Here is a 15772-nt window from a genome sequence, read left to right as displayed (position 1 = left end):
CTTTCTCTGAAAAAGAATATCGGCAAAAACAAATCTATAGCAAATAACATGCTTAGTGGTGAATTTTAAATTTCAGATCACTTTCCACCAGAGGTCATCTATGAAATAAGGATGCCTACAGTGACTGCTTCTAGTCAACACTGTACTGGATGTCACAGCAGTGCAATATGAAAAATAAAAAAGGACTGGGAGGAGCTAAAAATTGTCATTCACAAAATATATGAATGTGTATGTAAAAACCTGTTGATGAACATTTAGGATTAGTAACTGAATTTATCAAAATCACTAGACACAGGGTAAAAACACAAATTGTTTTGTGTACCAGCATAATAGAAAATTAAACCTTACCCATCCCCATGAATACCCTGGCCAGGAAAGCACCAAGCATTCAGGGGCTGACTGGGAACCTGCCACCAGTCTTGGCACCCTGGCTGTGTAACAGCCCCAAGCCCTGGTATGCGAACTAAGACCTACTTAGAAAAGCAGCAATGGGATAGGGAGGACTATAAGCAGGGCTAAAGCCCGTATTTCCAATGGGAATGGCAGCCATCTGCCTCATTTAACCTAGCAGTTAGAGCCACCATTTTTTTAAAAGATTTTATTTATTTATTTGACAGATGGAGATCACAAGCAGGCAGAGAGGCAGGCAGAGAGAGAGGAGGAAGCAGGCTCCCCGCCGAGCAGAGAGCCCAATTCGGGGCTCGATCCCAGGACCCCAAGACCATGACCTGAGCCGAAGGGAGTGGCTTAACCTACTGAGCCACCCAGGCACCCTGCTACCATTTTTTTTAATTGTATCTCATTAATAGCTTTTTTAATTTCACCTTGATTAGATGTTAGTTCTTTCATTTCTCCAGAGAGGGATTCTCTAGCGTCTTCTAGGCTTTTTTCGAGCCAGCTAGTATCTCTATAATCATTATTCCACATTCTAGTTCTGACATCTTACTTATATCCATACTGATTAGGTCTCTGGCTGTCAGTACTGTCTCTTTTTCTTTTTTGAGGTGAGCTTTTCCATCTTGTCATTCTTGCATAATGTGATCACTTTTCTATTTGTAGAACTGGAGCAATTCTTTTCTTAGATCTCAGGATGAGTTCGCAGGTATTCAGAATGATTTGACAGCAATCTAGCTGAATTCCTGGGACCAGACAAAACTAGGGACTCCCACTTCTCCGCCATCTTGGAAAGTCTCCAATTCCATATACTACTTCAAACAGACCACTTCTACTGAGTGCTAGGACACAGACAGTCAGACTGGACAACATATGATTATGCAGGTACTGTTCTGCATCTCCAAATCCTTATCAGGCTGTTTTTCTCACCTGAAGGGAACAGGACAGAGTGCTGTCCACTAGTTATAGCATGGAAAAAACCCACACATGAACCATCATTCTAATAGTTACACCAAAGTGGATGATAGATGCAGGATGCCAAGAACTACTTATATGACAATAGTAAACCCCAACATAAAAGATGAGGATAAATGAACTCCTGCTGTAATGAAATAAACCCTAACTTTATCCTTTCCTTATCAAAAAACCTAACATTATCAGTTCTCTGTCCAAGCAGAAAAGGGAGAAAGTAGAGGGGATATGCCAGAGATTATCTTTTTTCTTTAAAATATGGGACTCTTCCCATATTTTAGGAAGGAACCACTCCCGCCAGAACAGAAACACAGGTAGCAAACTAGAGTGTAAAGGCTAAGTGAGATAGTACAGTAAAGGACATTTAGCTTAATTTAGCAACACCAAGAGCTCAGAAAAAAAGAGAAAGAACCCACCTCTTAACTCAGCAACACTTCTTCTATGACAATATAGTGTGTCAGAGTGATGCCAGCAACCCTGTACTCCTCACACATGTTTATTTTAACCAAATCTTTGCAAGCAGCAAAACTGCTCAGAAACTGCAAAGAGGAAATAAAGCAGAATTTTATTTGGTTTCTAAGGCTGCATTCGAGGGTCTAATGAGGACAAAGAGCCCCTAGGAAAATTATCTGCATTGGGAAGTATCAGTCTTTGGATGTATACGAAAATTAATTAATTAATTAAAACTAAAAAAGATCTGACAATCTGGTCTACGGCCAAAAAGGTCCCCAAAGATTTTAACTGTCTGGAAAGTGGTTTTAGAATTTCTAACAAGGCCTCAAAAACATTTTGAGTTGTTCTTCACTTCACTTTGAATTCTTACCAGAGCATGATTATAGGATTAACTCCAAATTGAGAAACCTGCTGAACCACTATAGGAGATTTCTGGTTGCCTTAGAAAAATACTATTTAAATGCTTAACAGGGCACCTGGCTGGCTCAGTGGGTTAAGCCTCTGCCTTCGGCTCAGGTCATGTTCACAGGGTCCTGGGATCGAGGCCCGCACTGGGCTCTCTGCTCAGCAAGGAGCCTGTTTCCCTCTCTCTCTCTCTGCCTGCCTCTCTGCCTGCTTGTGATCTCCTTCTCTCTGTCAAATTAAAAAATAAATAAATAAATAAAAATAAATATTAAAAAAAAGGACGCTTAACACATAAGTGGTGGCAGGGGTGTGAGGGGAATAGACATGGGGGATGGACACTGACAGAGTCAGAGAGCTAAGACTAAAAATTAAATTACTTATTTCCTTACAATAAGTAGCCTGGTATGTCTATACTCATACTGAAAATACGTCTCAAAGAAATCCCTCAAGGACACACATGTGACCCTACAATGCATATTCCTATTATTCAAAGAAAATATCTCCTCAGCACTTAGTGTGTCATAGGCAGTCCAAACAGTGGTGAACATAGCAGGCTTGTCAACTTAAAATGGGGACCACTTACCCCACTAACTAATAACCAGTTATCCTCTGTAGTAAAGCATTAGGAAGGAAAAGGTAGTATAATGAGAAAGAATAAAACAGAGGTTTAAAAACACAGGCAATCTTTTGACTATTCCATTCAAGCTGTCATTTTAATTAATCAAATTTCATTTTTAATGCACCAGAAGAATAAAAATAGCGAAGTCTAATGTGAGGCTAACAGCCTCTTTAAAGTACCCTATTTTCTAAAGCTAATTTTGAAACAAAGTTCATCTCTATCCAAAGGGATTCTCTGGCATGGCAACATGGTGATTGGGAAGAGTTAACCACCAATGATTTTTAAAGAACAATTTAAGACAACTGAAATATAAAAAGTGTCTTTTTCTTCAATTTAAAAATATCTTTAGTATAATTGTTCATGATTGGGGTGTGCCTGGGTGGCTCAGTCGAGTAAGTGTCTGACTCTTGATTTTGGCTCAGGTTGTGATCTCAAGGTCCTGAAATTGAGCCCTGTCTGGGGCTCTGTCCTCAGCATAGAATTTGCCTGGAATTCTCTCTTTCCCTCTGCTCCTCCACCTGCTCGAGTACACATGTATTTATATTTTAAAAAACAAAAATATTTTAAAAAACAAAATAAAATAGTAATTAAGCACCCAAAATCTACAAGCCAATCCTTTCTTACACATCTCCCTTCCTCTAACCACAACATATATCAAACATCGAGGTTCTTGCTAAGAAATTCAGTGCAGCCTCAGCAAAAAGTGGCTATAGGTAAGTCAGCTACCAAATATGGAAATCTAAACATTCTTAACAATGATCACTCTCACTGTTACAAGGTACTTACCAATCTATTTACTATGTTTTTGGTCAAAGGCCATTACATCCACACAAAGTAAGTTACAAAGTTCAACAAAACTTTGCAATAACTTCCCCTAGGGCATATTCCTAAATACCTACAGTTCACTCACAGCACTTCCAAGATTCTGGGAGTGGGAGGACCCTGCTACCCAAGAATACTTAAAGTGCAGCCCAGGCATTTTGCTGCTCAGGTAGTTCACAGTCTGTGTACACAGTGGAAACAACCCAGTGGAAGAAGCTGTTTCAAATCGCTATCAAGAGAGTCTCTCAAACACATACCTAAACATTTGGCCCTGGAGATACATGCTTAAGAATCTATGTTTTGCTTTCATAAACAAGGACCTGTTCAGCAATACTTACAGTTAACATTGGAGTTGTCAACAAGCCCCACGCAAAGAATTCTAGGAAGATGACAATAGCAGCATGGTATACACTTGGTCTGCCAAAGCCTTGTAGCTAAAAAAGAAAGTTATTATGAAAAATAGTAGCGAGATAAAAGAAATCCATTTTGCTAAAATGGTATCCAACACACAAAATAAATGCTGTATAAAATAAACTTAGGACATTGTCAACATTAGGCCCCCCCTTGCTACCACTTGGTAGTAACTGGAAGTGATGTTGACAGAAGACTGTAAACCCCTCACTATTCCTATGTTTATATTTTTAAGTCTTTAAAAGGTAGAACTAAATCTGCATCATTTCACTGGAATCTAATCATAAGGAAATGATCAGACAAATCCAGACTGTGGGACGTTCTATAATATAACAGGCGTGGAATCTCCTTAAAAATGTCAATGCCATAAAAGATGAAAGTAAAGGTCAGGAGACTCATATATATTGAAGAATGCAAGAGTCACAACAACAAAATGGGGGATCTTGGACTGGATCCTGGAGGAGAAGGGAACAAAAGGATAAAATATGAATATGGACTTTATATTAGATAATCACATGGGTGTTCTTGATGTCTACAACTTACTGTCAAATGGTTTGGCTGAAAACACAAAAACAAACGAAACCAACAACAACAACAACAACAACAAAAAGCAAACATATTTTCTAAAGCAAATGTCAAAAATGTTAACTGCTGAATTTAGATGAAGGGAATATAATTTTACTTTTAATTTTTTAGACTTTTGAAAAATTCCAAAGAGCCAAGAACAAATCTTATTAAAAATACAAACTTGTAAATTTCTAAATTTTCACAATGTCCAATGAAAAGTACTTTAAAATGCCATTAGATGAGGCAAAAACAGAAAGAATTTTACAAAATTTAAAAGAGAAAATATTTAAGCATCTAACAATTCAACCCCTCCAAAACAAAAGGCCATGAACATAACCTTCAAAAAGCACTAGTTTTCAGCAGTCCTTTACCAACAGAATAGTGAACGGAAATGGCAGTAACTAATCAGCCTCTGCCTCTGATTATGCCTTCTGAGACCCTCTGCATGAAGTCGTTCTAGCTGCTAGAGATAGAAACTTGGCCTTCACCCTTGGCTCTCCCCGCACTGCCCTCTATCTAATCCTTTACCATCTCTTTCCCAGGTTACAGAGTAGCATTCCACCCCTGTCCTTTCACCCGCTGCACAGCAGTGGCAGTGCCTCCACTTAAACGTAAATCAGATCCTGGCAACTCCTCTGCTCTGCCCTCTTAGACTTCCAGGGCATTCAGCCCCACATCCCTCTTGTCCAACAAGGTCCGACACCTCCCTATCCGCTTGTTATGCTCTTACTGTTTTCTAGAGGATTTCCAACAAACTTGATGATTCATTTTTCTCTACTGCCCATGGAATGGTAATTTAAATGCTAGGAAGGAAAAAGGTTTTGTCTTTGTTCAATGATGTATCCAAATAGCCCTCCTTTTGCCCCACTATAGTACTAAGCACTCCACAAAATATAGGAGATGGAAGAAGGATCTCTTCTTCAGAGACTAATATCTTTTCTCAGAGCCTTTAAACAGCAAAGCCCAAAATGTGGAAAAATTTTTAAAGCAGATGTTCCAGTTTCTTCAACAAGGAAATGGTATGGGCAAAGAAAAAAAGAAAAAGGAGGGAGAATGATGTTAGTATACAGATTAAAAGAAATTTAAGAAATATTAACCAAATGCAATACTGTGTGACTCTGGGGTTTGACTCAAACTACCTGAAAAAAGACAATTCTGAGACAATTTGGAAATTTGAAAATGGACTGGGTATTAGCTGATACTAAAAAATTATACTCTTTGTAATAATGATTTTGAAGTAAGGTGTGTTTTTAAAAGATCCTTATCTCTTAGAGATACACAGTAATGTATTTGTGAAATGAGAGTATGTTTGGAATCTGTTTTAAAAATCTACAGAAAAAAGATGTAGAAGTGGTAGCAAAAAATAATTTTTAAAAAGTAAATGAGCCTATATGCATTAACTAATAATTCCCAGCTGTTTGGGTAAAAATTCTGATAGTCACCAACCACACACTATAAAAAACAATCGCTTTTGTACACTGGGCGAGAATGTCAATTGCTTTTGAATCATTCATTTTATTTATTAAGCATCATGCATATAAGAATCTCATGAAACTCTGAAAATGCACACAACAGGAAGCCAAAGAAAGCAGCTCTATTTCTCATTTGCAGCTTCCACGGTTTGGTGTTTTTTCCTAAGCAATGAAGCTCTATTTATGGAGACCACTGGGATAGAAATCCATGTGATGGCAATGCTGATTAAACATAAGAACAGACACACACTTTAAACTGTGTGATATATATTTTAGGATATTATGCTATTTTAACACCCTGCAAAAAACCAGACAATGGAACCTTTTTGTTTACCTATTATATGCTTAGATGTAGTGATTAGAAATTGTCTAACAAACACCTCTTCTTTTTTTTCCAATTTATTTATTTTCAGAAAAACATTATTCATTATTTTTTCACCACACCCAGTGCTCCATGCAAGCTGTGCCCTCTATAATACCCACCACCTGGTACCCCAACCTCCCACCCCCCTCACTTCAAACCCATCAGATTGTTTTTCAGAGTCCATAGTCTCTCATGGTTCACCTCCCCTTCCAATTTACCCAAATTCCGTTCTCCTCTCTAACGCCCCTTGTCCTCCATGCTATTTGTTATGCTCCACAAATAAGTGAAACCATATGATAATTGACTCTCTCTTCTTGACTTATTTCACTCAGCATAATCTCTTCCAGTCCCGTCCATGTAAGCTGTTTAACAAACACCTCTTCTAAAATAAAAACGCGTTCTTATTCTCACCTCTACCTAAATTACTTTAATTGACCTATCAACTATTACTAGTCAATACCTGTGATACATAAAAGAAATGTACTATGATAGGCAGGCAGGCCTTGGTATGGTGTGGGCAACTAGACATAAGAAGGTAACAAAAATAAGTCTGCCATCCATCCAATTCTCAAGCTCTTGGTGGCCAGTATGCTGATGAAAAAAAGTATCACAACGTTCTCACTTAAATTATCTGAGGTGATGAGAAAAACTTTAACAAATTTCCAGTTGAGCCTGATCTAGTGCAGCCTCTCTGGATTAGTTCAATGGCTTGTCTCTCCATTTGCCCTTTTATAAATCAGTAGGGAACAGGTTGAGATGTTTAGAAGATAAGTATGTGGTGATGTCTTTATTCATTCCTACTACCATCTCTCCCACAGATGACTGCAATGGCCTCTTCACTCTACCTTGATTTCTCTACCCTGCCTTCTCCAAATCTTTCTGGATACCACATTGTGACCATTCTAAAATACATATGTCAATATATGACACCTGCAGAAGACTACAAAAACTGAGCTACAAATTCTGAATTTCTGTGCACATAATAATCTTTTTGCAATATGACTGTGCTGTCTATGCCATAATAAGGTAGAGTCTATTTCTCCACTTCCCTCGATCTGGGCTGGCTTAACAACAAACCAACAGATGTCAGGTGAAGTGACAATATGGACTCCAGAGGCCTTCAAGACCACATGGAAATGCCTTATAGGCACAAGAGGAGGAAAGCATATGAAGTCCTCCCTATTGAGGCCACCTGGACCAACCAGCGTGAACAGCCATTACCAGCTGCCTGGCAGAGGAACAACGCTAAGATCACCCAACTCCATCAAGCCTGAAGATGACTATGGAAGCATGAGTGACTCACACAAATCCAGTGAAGAACCCCTTAGCCCAAAGAATTGTCATAAATGGTTGGTGTTTTAAAGGCACTACATTTGGGGGTCGTTTCTTATGTAGCAATCATTAAGTGATACAACCTCCTCCCCTTTGCCCTCATGATTAAGTTTAAATTAAACTTTCTTGAGATCCCTTTGGTAATTCTCCAGTCTCATCGCTCAGTCCACACATAACTGTGAAAATCAATATAGGGAAACTGTTCTAAAATGGAGCCAGAAGGTCCTCAGTGAGAACTAATGATTTTCCTAACATACTGAAGTTAGCTTGAAGGTGAATAAAAAACATGGTCCCCAGCATTTTGTGTAAAGACTGTATACTACACATAATAGGAAATAATAAGCACGGAGTAATTTTTTTCTTAATTTGAGAAATTAACATTGTGTTGCTTAAGAAGGAAAACAACATCTAGACTCAGACCTGTTAAATAAGCCTATCATAATTCTCCCCCAAAGAGAACTGAGTAGGGGTTTAACATCACCCTGGCTATTCAGAAGTTTATAACTAGTTATCAAAAAAAAAAAAAAAACACTGTGCAAAACAAGTATTCCCTGGGATTTCATTCAAAGTAGAACAGAGCAACAACCAAAGATTCACTCAACACATATTCCTAAAAGTCAGCTCATGATCCTGAATACAAAGAAGCAAAGTATCAAATTTATGAAAGCCAGTATTAAAGGAATACATAACTGCACTTAGCATTTCTCTTCCATCTAATGTTTTAAAAGCAGGAGACGAATCTCTTTTTGCGTTATTTTATATTTAATATATATACTTAAGAAATTACAACCGTTACACTAATATATGAACATTGTAAAACCTTAAGGCAATATACATGTTCTAATTTTCATAGGTATTCACAATGTTAGAAATCTGTCATATTTTTATGCATGTACATTCATAGGTAAAAACATACTATTTCATAACTGGTAATACAATACACATGTTGCCTTTTTTACCTTTATCTATTTCCATGTCACTGCATGCAAATCTTCATTCTTTATAATAGCTACACAATATTCCACTGTACAGAGGTACCATAATTTTAACCATTCCACTACTGATGTTTACTAGAGAGTTTCCACTTTTAATATTGCTGCAATTAATAATTTAATAATTATTTTTATTTTTAAATGATTTTTTAAAAGATTTATTTTAGAGAGAGAATGTGCAAGGGGCGGGGGTGGCGGAGGGAGAAAGACCCTGATGACCTGAGCCAAAACTAAGACTCAGACGCTCAACCAACTGAGTCACCCACTCTGTTTTTTTAAACAATTTAAAACCCACAGAAAAGTTACAAAACCAGTACAGGGTTCCAGTATATCCTTCACCAAACTTCCCCAAATACTAATGTCTTAGATAACTACAGTACAATTATCCAAATCTAAACATTAACATTGCTATTCTACTTTAAGCTAATTTATATGTTATTTGAATGTCACCATTTTTCTCACTCATCTTTTCTTTTTCCTGGTTTAGGATCTAATCCAGGATTTAGCACTGCATTTTGTTCTCATGTATCCTTGGGTTTTTCCAACCTGAGATACCTACTAAGACTTTTATTTTTTACTTTCATGATCCTGACACTTTTGAGGACCACTGGTATACTCTTTACCAGTTATTGTGTAGAATGCCCTCCCATTTGAATTTGTTTCATGTTCTCATGATTAGAGTGATGATATGCATTTTTAATTTTTTCCTTGAGCTATAAATCACATTCTATTAAATTAGCCATTTCCAAGCATACAGTGTTTATTAGTATATTCACAAGGTTGTAAAATTACCACCACCATCTAATTCTGGAATATTTTTATTACCCTAAAAAGAAACCTCATATCTAAGAGCAGTCACGCCCCAATCTCCCCTCACCCCATTTCCTAGCAATGACTAACATACTTTCTGTCTCTATGGATTTGCCTATTCTAGAATCATATATAAATGGAATCATCTAGCATGGAATCATGCCTTGCTTCATCCATTTAGCATGTTTTTAAGAATCATCCATGTTCATCATTCAATTTTATGGCCCAATAATATTCCATTATGTGGATATACCGCTTTCTTTTTTATTCAACTGTAATCAAATTATAATTAAAATTCAACCAACTGGGGCACCTGGGTGGCTCAGTGGGTTAAGCTGCTGCCTTCAGCTCGGGTCATGGTCTCAGGGTCCTGGGATGGAGTCCCGCATCGGGCTCTCTGCTCAGCAGGGGGCCTGCTTCCCTTCCTCTCTGCCTGCCTCTCTGCCTACTTGTGATTTCTCTCTGTCAAATAAATAAATAAAATCTTAAATAAATAAATAAATAAAATTCAACCAACTGTAATCAAAAAGCTGTACAGGGGCACCTGGAGGGTTCAGTAGATTAAACATTAGATTCTTGGTTTTGGCTCCAGTCATGATCTCAGGGTAGTGAAACTGAGGCCCACATACAGCTCCACAATCAGCACAGAGGCCGCTTGAGATTCTCTCTCTCTCCCGCTGCCTCTCAGTCTGCTCATGCACACTCTCTAAATAAATAAAATCTTAAAAAAAAAAGCTGTTCAAACTGTGAGTGAAAAAACTACTTCAACTTACTATGTCAGCTAATCAGCTAACAGCTCTAACATTTAAAATGTTTCTAGAAAAATCGAGAAGACTAACAACCCAACAAAAAGATGGGTAAGAGATATTAACAGTTCATAGAACAGCCCTTCAACAACTTTATTACAAGAAAAATGCAAAATCAAGCCATACTCATCTAATTCCTCACTATTAGAATGGTAAAAATTTCAGAAGTTTGACAAAATGATCTTACACTGCTAAAGGGATGAGAAATGGAACAATGTGGCAATATCTAGCCAAACTACTTATATATTTATCCTCTGAAGCAATAACCCCACTGTAGTGATTTCTCACACAGACAATATGGCAAAAATATGAAGTGTCATGTGCACAAGGCTATGGGAACACTACTGCTGCCAAACAAATAAAACACCAAAAAAGCAAGGTCTAGAATAATGGGCAATGTTAGCACCTTTTTCATGTGAGAGAGGGCTGAAGAGTATGAATACGTTTGCACACACATTTATTTGAGTAAACAAAACACAAGATGTCAAGAAAAATAAGCTTCCAAGCAATTACATACAGGAAGGAGAGAAGGGAATGAAAGTGACAGGATGGAAGCTAGATTTCTTATGTTGGTTCATACATTTAACTTTGGAACCAGGGAACTGCTTCAGCTAATTCTAAAACAAAATCAAATCCAAATTAAATTCGTCAACCTACCCATGTATCAAGAGTTGTGGTTTAGTTGCTTTAAAACACAGAATTTGAATGAATATTCTTAGAAGCTATATCCTAAGGGTAAAAAGAAAATGAAATTTTAAACTGTTTTAAGTAATCATGAAGGTAGTAATAACTCTTTTTATTTTTTGAAACTTTCAAGTGTAAGTAGAATATACTAAGTTACCATGCTATTGTCACTAGGGAACGAGATTTTCATTGTAAGAGAAAAGATAAAATATTAAATCAAAATAGTAAAACTCTGAAATTCTAAATTTGGTTTAGAAAAGTATACACATTATGATCTGCATTACTTTAATGAAAAAGTTAGAATTTTGTAGTTTGAGCCACTGAAAAGACCTAGAAAAAAAATGAGCAACCCTACAGGAGTGAATACCACCCCCCCAGGGCCCAAGACTATGGTCTTCAAATATCATTTCCCACTTTTAAAAAAATGGAACTTTTTGGACAAATAGCTAATTCCAGATTTGGGGTAAAAAATACAATTGAGGGGTGCCTGGGTGGCTCAGTGGATTAGGCCGCTGCCTTCAGCTCAGGTCATGATCTCAGGGTCCTGGGATCGAGTACCATATCGGGCTCTCTGCTCAGCAGGGAGCCTGCTTCCCTTCCTCTCTCTCTGCCTGCCTCTTGCCTACTTGTGATCTCTCTCTCTCTGTCAAATAAATAAATAAATAAAATCTTAAAAAATACAACTGACTCTGGAACTTACATTGCCAAAAGCCAAGATGTTACTGAAGACTACAGTCATACTGAAAGGATTCAGGAGCCAACCTGAAGTTAACTCCCACTGGGAAAAGACTGAGTAAAGAGAGTAATGTCTGCCATTGATTAAAACATTATTATATGTGTTCAAATTTCCAAGTCCAGAGATCTTTGGAGGATGCCAGAAAACTAAGCCATTATTCTGAGAACTGCTAAATACGAAGGAGAGTGAAAAAGAAAGCATTTATCCTGCTTTTCTGCATATTAGCATAACCAAATATTTGACTAAGAAAAGTTTTTTTTTCTTTTTTTAATTTGATAATAGGGCACCTGGGTGGCTCGGTGGGTTAAAGCCTCTGCCTTCAGCTAAGGTCATGATCCCATGACCTGGGATAGAGCCCCGCATCGGCCTCTCTGCTCAGCAGGGAGCCTGCTTCCCCACTCCCACCTGCCTCTCTGCCTACTTGTGATCTCTGTCAAATAAAAAAAAATAAAAATAAATTTTTGATAATGAATGACAGAATGATTAACTTAAAACCCTGCCACTTTGTAATCTAATATAGTCCATCTAGGCAACAACCATTAATAGCTGTTAAAACCATGAGGTAAAAGCTGATGAGGCACTTTATAAGGGAATAATCAAGCTGATAAGACCTGAAACCCGATCAATTAAATCATAAAGTCAAGGGTTATTTGATGTATCATGCAACACATGAGAAACAGACCACTTATAAAGTATTCTTGCCAAAATGAAACAAACACAAAGCTTGGATTCAATTTAGCTGGTATGTGAGGACCTGCTTAATGAAAACGCAAGTAAAATAAGATTGGTCTTGTGTGTTTTTAACTATTGAAGTAGGGTGATGAATATGGGGGAGTATTCATAACAAAACGGAAGAAAATTAAAAAGCTTCAAAGAGGTTGCCAAAAAAAAAAAGTTTAAACAGTCATCTACAGGGGCGCCTGGGTGGTTCAGGTGGTTGAGCAACTGCCTTAGGCTCAGGTCATTATCCCAAAATGCTGGGATCAAGTCCCGCATCGCATTGGGGTTCCAGCTCCGTGGGGAGTCAGCTTCCCCTTCTGACATTCTCCCCTCTCATGCGATCGCTCTCAAATAAATAAATACAACCTTTATCTTTTTTAAGATTTTTATTTATTTGACAGAGAGAAATCACAAGTAGGCAGAGAGGCAGGCAGAGAGAGAGAGAGAGAGAAAGAGAGAGAGAGAGAGACAGACAGGAGGAAGTAGACTCCCTGCCAAGCAGAGAGCCCGATGGGGGACTCGATCCCAGGACCCTAAGATCATGACCTGAGCTGAAGGCAGAAGCTTAACCCACTGAGCCACCCAGGCACCCAATAAATACAATCTTTAAAAAAAAAAAAAGAGTAACCTATAGTATCAGTAACAATGTTTGAGAATAAAATAAAATGCAATACAATATCTGAATCTCCCCATATTCTAAGACTACATACTTTTTGCTAATTAGACTTAATGGTTTTATCATTTTCTTTTGCATTTCTGTGATTACAAGTGAAACAGAACTTCCTGTGCTTTTTAGAAAGCTGTATATGCCTACAAATTGTTCATTGCTCTGCATATCTTTACAATGGAGAATGAATCTTTCATGTTGACTTACAGGATGTCTTTATAGTCAATATCAAAGATATTTATATGATGTAACAAATCATTCGTGCTCCCTCACCTACTGGCACTCATACCCTTTAAAAATAAAAGACACAGGGGGGACAAGATGGCGGGGTACTAGGAAGAGGCGTCTTTTCAGCTGGTACCCCAAAGTGAGCTGATTACCTACCAAAGAACTCCGATCACCCATGAAATCAGCCTGAGATCAGAATTATACACGTCTGGATCTCTACAGGGGCAGAAGACGCCAGTGAGCAGGTAAAGCGGAATGGGAACAGCGGACTGATATCGGAAGATAAACAAAAGGGGGAGGGAGCCACCAGAGGCGACCGGTGCGAAAGTAATACCCCGATACGAGCGACAGTGCCCTGCGTCTGGGGACCAGCATTAACTTGGAGACTGGTTGAAAGCACTGCAAAAGAGCAAAGGATTGCGGGGGGAAATTGTGGGAATCGGGGCAGCTAGGGACAGGGGCTTAAGTCCCCGGTCCCAGACGGCCTCCCCAGCGCGGAGGCAGAGAGAGTGCGGCAAAGAAACCAGCTCCTGGTCCCTAAGCCGCCAGCGCGCCCCAGAGCGCGTGGGTTCCGGCTCCTGTGAGGGGATGGGAGCTGCGCCGGCCTGCAGAACACGCCCTAGCCCCTACCACAAAGTTTGAGATGCCCGCTCACGTCCCTCCAGCTCTCCTGGGTTTCTAAGGCCCGGGGGCGCTTCTTGACCCAGGCCATTGTTTCAAAGTCTAAGCCGCGCGCGCGCGAAACTCTTCCTCGGACAGAGGCACGCAAAAGCCCAGCCTGCGGCTAACGGACCAGCGCCCCGTTCTCAGTGCCCCAGACGCGCGCCCGACCCACAGCCACCTCTGAAAAGAGGTGCGCGCAAGCCGGGCACACCCAGCCCGGGCCGGCGGCAAAATCTCAGTGTGCGATCGCTGCTTGCAACCTCTCTGGCGGACAGGAGCTCCCAGACAGCCGCCACTGCCTTGGCTTTGGGGATGAGCAAAAGATCCTGCGCCCCCAGGGTCTTTAAATTGGAACCTGCACTGCCAGCGTCCAAGGGGGAATTTATTCAGCTTCTGCACCCAGACGGAGGCTTCTCTCTGAGATGGAGATCAGGAAGTGTTCCAGGGTGCACCTTGACTGCACCAGAGTTGATACATCCAGCTACATCTGTTCAGTCTTCTCCCACCAAAATGACTAAGAGGAGGAATGCCCAACAGAAGAAAAATACAGAGGATGGACCTTCTGCAACAGAGCTAACGGCTATCAACATAGACAATATGTCGGAAAGAGAATTCAGGCTAACAATTATCCGGCAATAGCTAGGCTGGAGAAACAGAATTGATTAGGGCCAAACTGAAAGCGACCAGACAGGATGTTCACAATGTTAGGGCGGAGCTTAAAGCTACCAGGGAGGAGGTCCACAATGCTCTCAATGAGTTCCAATCCAATCTAAACTCTCTCAAAGCTAGGGTAACTGAGACAGAAGATAGAATTAGTGATCTGGAAGACAAACAGATAGAGAGAAAGGATCAGGAGGAAGCCTGGAACAAAAAGCTTAGATCCCACGAAAGCAGAATCAGGGAAATAAATGATGCCATGAAGCGATCCAACGTCAGAATTATTGGAATTCCTGAAGGGGAGGAGAAAGAAAGAAGTCTAGAAGATATCGTGGAACAAGTCCTTCATGAAAATTTTCCGAATCTCGCGAATGAAACCAGCGTTCATGTACTAGAGGCTGAACGGTCTCCACCCAAGATTATACACTCCAAAAAAACATCACGACACCTGATAGTCAAATTGAGAAATTATAATTGTAGGTATAATCTCTTGAAAGCCGCCAGGGCAAAGAGGCTCCTTACTTACAGAGGGAAGCCCATCAGAATAACGTCAGACCTGCCCACAGAGACCTGGCAAGCCAGAAGAGGCTGGCAAGATATATTCAGGGCACTAAATGAGAAGAGCATGCAGCCAAGAATACTTGATCCAGCAAGACTGACATTCAAAATGGATGGAGAGATAAAGAGTTTCCAAGACCGGGAAGGCTTAAAAGACTATGCAACCACCAAGCCGATACTGCAGGAAATATTAAGAGGGGTTCTATAAAAGAGGAAAAATCCCAAGAATAGCATTGACCAGAAATATAGAGACAGTCTACAGAAAGAAAGACTTCAAAGGTAACTCGATGTCAATAAAAACGTATCTATCAATAATCACTCTCAATGTGAATGGACTAAATGCACCCATAAAACGGCACAGGGTTGCAGATTGGATAAAACGACAGGACCCATCCATATGCTGTCTACAAGAGACCCATTTTGAACCTAAAGATACACGCA

The 15772-nt window shown here is 39.5% G+C and overlaps 1 protein-coding gene across 1 annotated transcript in view; it reads right to left on the bottom strand.

Moving 5' to 3' along the window:
* Nucleotides 1-15772, bottom strand: part of MFSD14C (major facilitator superfamily domain containing 14C) — a 57985-nt gene that overhangs the window by 33903 nt on the left and 8310 nt on the right. The window contains exon 2 of the mRNA XM_044252403.1: nucleotides 4003-4098. Coding sequence (XP_044108338.1) covers nucleotides 4003-4098 — 96 coding nt within the window. The remainder of the gene's footprint in view (nucleotides 1-4002; nucleotides 4099-15772) is intronic.

The sequence above is a fragment of the Neovison vison genome, chromosome 6 (genome assembly GCF_020171115.1).
Source record: "Neovison vison isolate M4711 chromosome 6, ASM_NN_V1, whole genome shotgun sequence".
Taxonomy (NCBI): Eukaryota; Metazoa; Chordata; class Mammalia; order Carnivora; family Mustelidae; genus Neogale; species Neogale vison.
This window is presented reverse-complemented; position numbering and strand designations above follow the sequence as displayed.